At 38.3% G+C, this 8,884-nt stretch overlaps 2 protein-coding genes across 3 annotated transcripts in view; both read left to right on the forward strand.

The window, feature by feature from the left end:
- Positions 1 to 7,479, forward strand: part of LOC106959257 (calpain-2 catalytic subunit-like) — an 11,931-nt gene extending 4,452 nt beyond the window's left edge. The window contains exons 3-21 of the mRNA XM_015051718.1: positions 1,287 to 1,405; positions 1,676 to 1,809; positions 1,899 to 2,067; positions 2,179 to 2,262; positions 2,331 to 2,416; positions 2,973 to 3,047; positions 3,547 to 3,707; positions 3,804 to 3,973; positions 4,062 to 4,073; positions 4,175 to 4,386; positions 4,465 to 4,501; positions 4,593 to 4,658; positions 4,753 to 4,810; positions 5,392 to 5,456; positions 5,561 to 5,629; positions 6,385 to 6,463; positions 7,020 to 7,136; positions 7,254 to 7,312; positions 7,399 to 7,479. Of these exons, the coding sequence (XP_014907204.1) occupies positions 1,287 to 1,405; positions 1,676 to 1,809; positions 1,899 to 2,067; positions 2,179 to 2,262; positions 2,331 to 2,416; positions 2,973 to 3,047; positions 3,547 to 3,707; positions 3,804 to 3,973; positions 4,062 to 4,073; positions 4,175 to 4,386; positions 4,465 to 4,501; positions 4,593 to 4,658; positions 4,753 to 4,810; positions 5,392 to 5,456; positions 5,561 to 5,629; positions 6,385 to 6,463; positions 7,020 to 7,136; positions 7,254 to 7,312; positions 7,399 to 7,422 (1,796 nt within the window). The 3' untranslated portion in view covers positions 7,423 to 7,479. The remainder of the gene's footprint in view (positions 1 to 1,286; positions 1,406 to 1,675; positions 1,810 to 1,898; positions 2,068 to 2,178; positions 2,263 to 2,330; positions 2,417 to 2,972; positions 3,048 to 3,546; positions 3,708 to 3,803; positions 3,974 to 4,061; positions 4,074 to 4,174; positions 4,387 to 4,464; positions 4,502 to 4,592; positions 4,659 to 4,752; positions 4,811 to 5,391; positions 5,457 to 5,560; positions 5,630 to 6,384; positions 6,464 to 7,019; positions 7,137 to 7,253; positions 7,313 to 7,398) is intronic.
- Positions 7,480 to 7,735: 256 nt separating this feature from the next.
- Positions 7,736 to 8,884, forward strand: part of LOC106959267 (calpain-2 catalytic subunit-like) — a 13,247-nt gene continuing 12,098 nt past the window's right edge. For both annotated transcript variants that reach the window (XM_015051735.1, XM_015051736.1), the window contains exon 1: positions 7,736 to 8,046. In XM_015051735.1, the coding sequence (XP_014907221.1) occupies positions 7,810 to 8,046 (237 nt within the window). In that variant the 5' untranslated portion in view covers positions 7,736 to 7,809. The remainder of the gene's footprint in view (positions 8,047 to 8,884) is intronic.

Genomic DNA, 8,884 nt, shown 5'->3' on the forward strand with positions numbered 1-8,884 from the left:
TAGAAATATAGATATTTTCTACAGTTTTATATCTGTTCGTATATGAATTGCTTAAACACTTCTTCTTTCCTTCATCCCCACATCAAGGGATTTTGGGAATACTCTTTTTGCAGATTTTTTTTTGTTAAAAAAAAAGGCAACATATTTAAATTTTTCATCATTTCTTAACTCTGAAAACACCCTGACAGATCCAAACAGATCTTTATCAGTGAATGAAAAATTTAGTTGGGTTTTACTTTTTATAATTAGTTCTGAGTTACATTAATATCAGAAATGAACAAGTTTAGCTTAATTAGTAGAGGTGATGATAGTAAAGCTGATCCTACTAAATCACCCATACACACTCTAAAAAGAAAATAGTTGAACCAACTTAACTGAATTGCTTGTATAGGTAACAAGCAATTCAATTAAGTTTATCCAACTGAATTTATTAAGTTTAACCAATAATCATCCAACTCAATTTGTTAATTTTTTTAACAAATGTATTAAGTATGTTTAAGATAACATATTTAAGTCAGTCTTACTCAAATCATTTAGTTTACTTCAAAAATGGTAAATAAACTTATATAGCACTTTTCCAGTAATTTTGACCACTAGAGTCACCTTCACACATTTATTTAATGCACAGATCAGTAGGCAACTTGGGATTAAGTGCCCTGCCCAGGGGTACATTAACATGTGGCAGGAGGAAGCTGGAATCAAACCTACAGCTTTCCGATCACAAGACGACTACTCTACCCACAGAGCCACAGTCGCTTACCAGGGAGTCTGTCCCTGGTAAGCTTGAGTCGATTCAGCCAGATGTTCACAAAGCTGCTGCAGTTTTGTCATTTGTGAGGGTTAAGGTTTATTAAAAGTATCATTTAAAGTCATATAGAATTTTTTTTTCATTATAACTTTTACCTTTTTTTTGAGCTGAATGTTGCTCATGATGCATCACTAAACTCAATTTTTGGTGCATATTTCATTGTTCATCCAAGATAAAATTAGCATTGGCAAAGTCATGACTCAAATTTTAGTTCATCTGTATGTATATTAGTGTAGATTAGTTTTACAGCAGTTGCATATTTACTTTAATCTGAAAACAGTGTTATAGTTTGAAACAAAAGTAGTGGCCCCTGAATGAAAGGAGTGTGTGTTGAAGGAAATAACACAAAACACACAAGATTGAAATATTATCATTTTTCGTGTTTTCAAAATGTAAACAAACTGCACAGCAGATCATTAGTGTCTATTTCAATCTCTCTGTGTATTTTAATTCACAATTATTTGCTGTTATGTTTCAGGGGATTGCTGGCTTCTGGCTGCCATTGCTTCTCTAACTCTGGACCAGCGGATCCTTGGACGGGTGGTTCCCACTGGTCAGAGCTTCACTGAGGATTACGCTGGGATATTTCACTTTCAGGTCAGGAAACTTAATACTAACATTTACCCAACAGGCTTCTTTCTTTGGGTATTTTTGATACGTAATTTAAAATAATAATAATAATAATAATTCAGAAAATTCTGAATTTTCTGAACAGACAGTTGAGAGTCTGTTCCGCCCCCCTTATAAAAAAGGTTGATATTGGAATATTTGAAGGATTCCAGGATTTTTTATTTTTTATTTATTTTTTTGTAATGACACCAGATTTATATTTTTGTGTGTGTTTTTAACACTTATCGTTTCTTTCAGTTTTGGCAGTATGGTGAGTGGGTGGATGTCGTGATAGATGATCGCTTACCCACCAGAGACGGGAAGCTTCTCTTTGTTCACTCAGCAGAGGGCTCAGAGTTCTGGAGCGCTCTCCTGGAGAAAGCTTATGCCAAGTACAAATCACTCCGCCTTGTACGTTTGTTTATTTTAGTGGAGTGTAAACTGAGGAGCTAAATTTGTTTCTCCCCCTTGTGTCTGGCAGGGTGAACGGTTGCTACGAAGCTCTGTCTGGAGGAAACACCATCGAGGGCTTTGAGGATTTCACAGGAGGGATTGCTGAGATTTACACCTTAAGCAAAGCTCCACCGGAGCTCTTCCAAATCATTCGGAAAGCCCTGAGTCTGGGTTCACTGCTGGGCTGCTCGATTGATGCAAGTCTCATTTTCATATTTAACTGCACTGCAGTTTGAACAGAGACAAAACACACAGTCATGAAAGCACCTGATTAAAATGTTTATCTCTGATGCTTTTTTTTTTTTTAGATTACCAGTGCCTATGAGACAGAGGCAGTAACCACTCTGAAGCTTGTCAAAGGGCATGCATACTCTGTTACTGGTGCAGAAGAGGTAGTTATTTTAGCTTCTTGTTTTGTGTAATGCCCAATTATATACTCTGCACACTCCTGTTCTTCCAGGTCAGCTACCAAGGCAGGGATGTTCAACTGGTCCGCGTCAGAAACCCATGGGGAGAAGTGGAATGGACAGGCCCTTGGAGTGACGGGTAAATTCTGACAGTTCAGCAAATTGATAACCAGCAGTGTGTTTTTCTTTAATGTGGACACATATAAAGGAATAAGGAATACAGAGAACTGGTTCTTTTTTCATGTTAGTCTGGTATGAAAAAGTGTTTGCCCACTTTCTGATTTCCTATATTTTTTTTGTATGTTTATCACACTTCAGGGTTTCAGAGCATCAAACCAATTGAAGTTTTAGTTAAGGACAGCACAAGCTAAGATAAAATGCAGGTTTAAAATTACCTTTTTATTATTAAGGAAGAAAAAAAAGCCAATCAACACTTCTTTCGCACCGGACCATTTTGTCTGCATTAATAATAAAATCGTTATTTTGAAAACTGTGTTTTGTGTTTATTTGTGTTGCCTTTGACTAATACTTAAATCGGATGTTCTGAAACACTTAAGTGTGGCAAACATGCAAAATATAAAATAAGGAAGGGGGGAGGCAAACCCTTTGTCACGCCATTTTGCTTTTAAACTTTTCTTTAAATAAAATAAGCAAAACATTCACTGCTTATTAATGGTGTTATTTTTGTAAAATAGATCCAATGAGTGGAAGTACGTCAGTGAGGCTGACAAATCAAAGTTGAACCACGTGGCGGAAGATGGAGAGTTCTGGTATGTAGGGATTTAAGTCAACATTTTGTATGTTTATGAACTGCATTTTCGTGGGATGTCATGTGGTGGATGATATCGCACATATGTTTCTATATGGGCTTCTAGACTCTACAAATGAAACCTTCAAGGTAACAGTTTTGTGCTTAAATAGTTTATCAGTTAAGTCACAGCAGTTTTGTCTGCATTCTGCCAAATTTCATTAAAGCGAAACAATGCTTAATATTTAATTTTCTGAGTTTCTCATCGAATGCAGATGCAGCTGTTTATTGATAATGTAATAGTGTGTTAATGGGTAGTTTAATCAATACTTTCTGCCACATCTGGCCCTTTAGAAACATTATTGATCTTGATGTGGCCCAAAAAGAAAATAAGTTTGACGATAAAATACATTAAGTATTTTTTTTTTTTTTTTTTTTTTTTGATATTGATAAAATGTCAGGCTTAAGGGGAGTGAATATCTTTGCGACACGCTGTAGAACAACGTTGCTCTTGATTTCAGGATGTCCTACTCGGACTTCATCAAGCACTTCTCCAAGCTGGAGATCTGCAACTTGACCCCGGATACGCTGGAAAGCGATGAGTTTGGCCACTGGAACAACTACCAGTTCGAAGGGATGTGGAGGGTGGGATCCACCGCTGGCGGCTGCAGAAACCATGCAGGTTGGACAGAAACCTGGGAAGATTCCTGCTTTTCAGAGCTCAAAGCTCTGTGTCGCTTCCCTCTGTAAGACATTTCTCCTCCTCGGTCTGTTCCAGCCACGTTCCCCTCCAACCCTCAGTTTGTCGTGCGTCTGGAGGATGTGGATGACGACCCCCTGGATGGGGAGGACAGATGCACCTTCCTGGTGGGGTTGATGCAAAAGGATGGACGGCAGAAGAGGAGGCTTAATGGCGAACTGGAGACCATCGGCTTTGCCATTTATAAGGTCTCACGAAGTCATTTGACACCCAGTTTAAAGATATTAAACTTTATCAAAGTAATTTTTCTAAAACATTTGTCATTTTGTTTTGCAGGTTCCAGATCAGGTTTGTGTTCGCTTAGTCTTTCAACTCTCTCGCTCCTTCATTTCAGTCTCAATCTTGTATATAAGAAACTACTAAAGAAAAACAAAACCTTCCCTTCTAAGTACAAGGGCTGCAGCAACGTTCGCCTCAGCCCAGACGTGTTGCTGCGTCAGAGAGCCGTGGCGATGAGCAGCACCTTCATCAACACCCGTGAAGTGTGCGACCGCTTCAGACTTCCCCCTGGAGAATACGCCATCATTCCCTCGACCTTTCACCCTCATAAGAACGGCAAATTTGTTCTCAGGGTCTTCTCAGAGAAAGAGGCCAATACCAGGTATCTGTGATACTTTTGTCTGTGTTGCTGTTTTTCCAGTTCATCAATAAAAGAAATAATTCCAGATTTATATTTCAGTCAACTGGAGGAGAAGATTGATGCTAAAATCAAAGAGGTAAACTTGTAGATTCTTTTATCTTCAACAGAGCGTTTGCTGAGCCTTCAAAATGCTGGTGTTTTCATTTGTTTTCATTGCTCTTTTATAGGAGGAGGTGTCTGAAAGTGACATTGATCCTCACTTCAAGAAAATCTTTAAGGAAGTTTCTGGCAGTGTAGGTCCAGAAGCACATATGTTCCCTTTAAATTAGGGTTTCAATCTTTTTGGAAAACTAAAAGGTCATAATTTGCCTTTTTGTTGTTGAACAGGACATGGAAGTATCTGCCTTTGAGTTAGTTGGAATTCTGAACAACATTGTCTCGTACCGTAAGTATGCCGAGAAGTTAAATATAAAGTGTCTCGCACGTGTTACAGAATTCCTGCTAAGAATGTGTAAAAACCTTAAAGTGAATCATTTTGTCATTGCAGTGGAATAACTGCACACTGTTGTTGCTTGAAGAGTTTGTTGCGGAAAATCTTGCAACAAACTCTGTCTCATCTGAACAAACACCATTGTCTGAGATAAAGTCCTTTCGAGCTGCACGTTTATGTTTCTGCTAGGCCACAAACAATGCCACAGAGAAAGAATCTAATGATTGGCATGGAAACTTTGCAACCACAAGATCCCACTCTTTGTTGCGCTTCTCTGAATGTGATCTTTGGAGATGTTTCCAGGAAATATAAATATTTGTTTTTATGCAGCTTTGTGCCAGAGGCTAGAAATAGAATAAATGTACTGATTAAGATTTGGTTTTTCAACATTTGTCAACGTGTGGTAATGCAGCTGTGATAAAAGATTAATTCATTTTAAAGTTTGATACACATCTGTAACAGCGGTGACAATTAATTGCTTCTTTTGGGGATTTGGGAACTGTAATGATCAACTCATTGGTGTCTTTCTTTTCCAGGCTCTGACATCAAGACAGACGGATTCAGCCTCGAGACGGCGCGTCTCATAGTCAGTCTGCTGGATGTATCCTCAATTAGAGATGGCACTCAAAGCAGTAATTCTGTGACAGTGTAAAACTCCTGATGTTAACATGAATTGATAGACCTTTAAAGTCTTAACATTGTCAGAAAGATGAAAGTGCCAAGTTGGGGCTGAAGGAATTCCATGTTCTCTGGAACAAACTTCAGAAATACCTGGTATGGCGTGTTCTTCTCCTCTCATAAGGCATTTATATTGATTTTTTACAGCTTTTCCCAGCGTTCAAGCTTGCTGCTCAAAACACTGACATCAATTTATATCTTTGGAACTGAGAAATATGTAATATTGTGTAAGAAGAAGGGTGAGTATGAAGATATCAGAACATTGCCAAAAGTTGATAAAATTGTGTTTGAATCGCTGAACATGGGGATCAGTGCACAACACAACCATCAGTGGCAGTAATATGGCAAAGTTTCCACTTGAGTTAATGAAGTGAAAACGTATATAGAGATTTATCCAGTACGAAAAATGGAGTCCTAACAGACAGGCACGCTACGCAAGCATTTAAAAGCTCACTGTTGTGAGCTAAGTCTGTTAGCCACCACTGTGAAAAGAAATGCTTGTGAATAGCTATAATCTACACTCTTACCTGTTTATGTATGGCATATTTCTTTAAGGTGGTGCCATTACATACACAACATCATCATCCATATGGTAGTTAAACATAAATGAAGGTATTTAAATAAATAAATAAATAAATAAATAAATAAATAAATAAATAAATAAATAAATAAATAACCAGTTTATTTGGTCTGAAAACCACAGAATGTAAATTGTAATTAATGCATGTTTCACACCATCAAGATTTTTGCATTTCTTGGCTTTCCGACGTGTTTTTAAATGCCCTACAAATAAATGTCAGCCGTGCTGTAAAACCTGGCCATGTGATCAAGCCGTTAATGTGTCGATGTAGGAGATCTTCAAGAGCCACGACACAGACTACTCGGGTACAATGAGCTCCCTGGAAATGAGAGCCGCCGCTACTAAAGCAGGTAACAGACATGTTAACAAATGTTCACCACAAAAGCTTGAGATGAAAAAAAAAAACAAAAAAAAAAACAGCTGAAATAAACTGCTGAATGATTATTTTCATTTTCATGGTTTTGTCTTCTCACTAGCTGTGCTAGAGAAGCAAGCCTGCTTCTCTAGCACAGCTTTCCAAACGCATGGTGGCGCTTCTTTTTCTGAGTATTTGTTCTGTCTGACGAAGCACTGCAGGAACAAATAGCAAACTACTGACTCAGATGTTTGTGTGTGTGTTTGTGTGTGTGCGTGTGTTTGCAAGAGACATGCGAGAGCGGTTATACAAGAACTGGAAATGCCAGTTCGGCAGCTCCCGCCCAGCACTCAAGTTTTCTTTCATGCATGCAAACTTTGGCACAACAATAAAAGGTGCACGTTTAAAACGGCACAGCATAAAACTGTGCTGGAGCCTGATACCTTTCAATAACAACACCTGGCCAGCAGGCTGAGGACGAACACCCTTTATCTTTAAACGTGACACATATCAGCTACACGATAACACACAGCTCATCTTTCTTTTTGCAGGTTTCAATGTGAACAGCGCTGTGCTGCAGGCCATCGTCAATCGCTATGCGGATGCTCAGTTTGCCATCGATTTTGACAGCTTTGTGAGCTGCCTCATTAAGCTGGAAATGCTCTTCAGTGAGTGACACCAGAGCAAATAGAGAAATTTCACAGCAATGTTTTTGCAATTGAGCCGACGGAGAGCATAGTGGTGTTTGCATTAGTAATACATCTGTTTGTCCGCCTCTCCCACAGAAATGTTTAAGGCCCTGGAGAAAGGAGACTCAGGGAAGATTGAGCTGAACATACAACAGGTGGGGGACATAATAAAATATCTTTACAAGATTGCTATTTAAGAGATTTTTGAGTTTGTTTCTTTTTTTTCTATTTCCTTTTGTAGTGGATGTGCCTGGCGATCAATTAGCTCTAAGGATAAGCACAAGACATATTCAAGAACAAGGAAGAGAAGAAAAATAATAATTTGAAAAGAAAGTGAATTTAACTTATCAATTTTTTTGCGCTATAGATTCCACTAAATAAAGAAAAATAAAAATACTAAGAAATGTGTCTCTTTATGTCTGATTTTGAACAGTATTTCCTGTTTTCTATCTCTACTCATGTGAGAATTATGGTGACTGAACTGGCAACAAACATGCAAACCAGAAAGGGCTGTCTGGCATGAACAATAAGGGGTGTGGAAACATTTGATCTGCACAAATCACAAGGAGCTTGTTTAACTGAACACACAGTCACATAAGAGGGAGAGGCAGCCAGCCACAGGTAGACGGAAACTGTTCAAAACCCTTTCAAGATGTCAGGCATCGCAGCCAAACTTCAGCATTTCAGAGAGAAATCCAAGGGGATTGGAACCAACTCTCATGCACTGAAATACCTGAACCAAGACTTTGAGGAGCTGAGGAGGAGCTGTCTGGAGAGAGGACAGCTGTTTGAGGATGACTGCTTCGAAGCTCTGCCTTCATCCTTAGGCTTCAATGAGCTCGGACCAAACTCCTACAAAGTGCGGGGAGTCACCTGGACGAGACCCACTGTGAGTGTTGTTAAATGGAGATTTATGGGAAGCTACTGTAGTCAGAGATTGTTCGAGCATAAATCGAGGATGAAAGAAGGCTTTCATGCTTTTAATAGGGATTTTTGCAGGTAGGGAATGATTATTCTCTATAATCTTGTTTTATAATTTTTTAAATTCTGTCATACGTATGTGCATCACTATCACAACACTGAAAGGGTTTACAGTTCCAAAGTAGTTCTGCATTTCTTCAGTGAGGTTCTGTTAAAGCTGCAGTATGTAACTTTTATTAAAAAAAATATATGTTTTTTGTTTAAATTATCATTATATCATGACAGTATTTCTGCAGAAAAAAGAGATAATCTAATAAAAAAATCAAGCTCTTCTGCTTGAAGAGCTTGATTTAGAAGAGCTAGGAAACAACCAATCAGAGCCAGGAGGAGGGTCTTAGTGCTGTCAATCACTCTTGCACTCACACCGTTCCCCCTGCTCTCTGCTAAGCTACACTGATTCACAACAACATAGCCTGCCACAAATGCTAAGGCTAGTTAGCACGGACACTGATGACAGTGGATAAATGGTTTTCTTTGAACACTAAGTTGTTTCTCTACCATTAGCACGATTGGCAGCACATGGTTTCTCTCCTCCTGACTCTAATTGGTTCTTTTTGACTGGTAGCAGCAATAATAGTTCAGGAAGGAGGTGGGGGAGCTCAATCTTTTCACAGATTACTTGTCTTATATTATATTGTCATGATGTGGATACAGATGTAACAAACATGAATTTTTTTTTTTTTTTTTTTTTTTTTTTAAAAATTTTTTTTCTGGCGCTAGGGGTTTTTTAATTTTTATTTTTTTAA

The sequence above is a fragment of the Poecilia latipinna genome, unplaced genomic scaffold (genome assembly GCF_001443285.1).
Source record: "Poecilia latipinna isolate Pla-1442-1.1 unplaced genomic scaffold, P_latipinna-1.0 Scaffold1062, whole genome shotgun sequence".
NCBI classification, from domain to species: domain Eukaryota; kingdom Metazoa; phylum Chordata; class Actinopteri; order Cyprinodontiformes; family Poeciliidae; genus Poecilia; species Poecilia latipinna.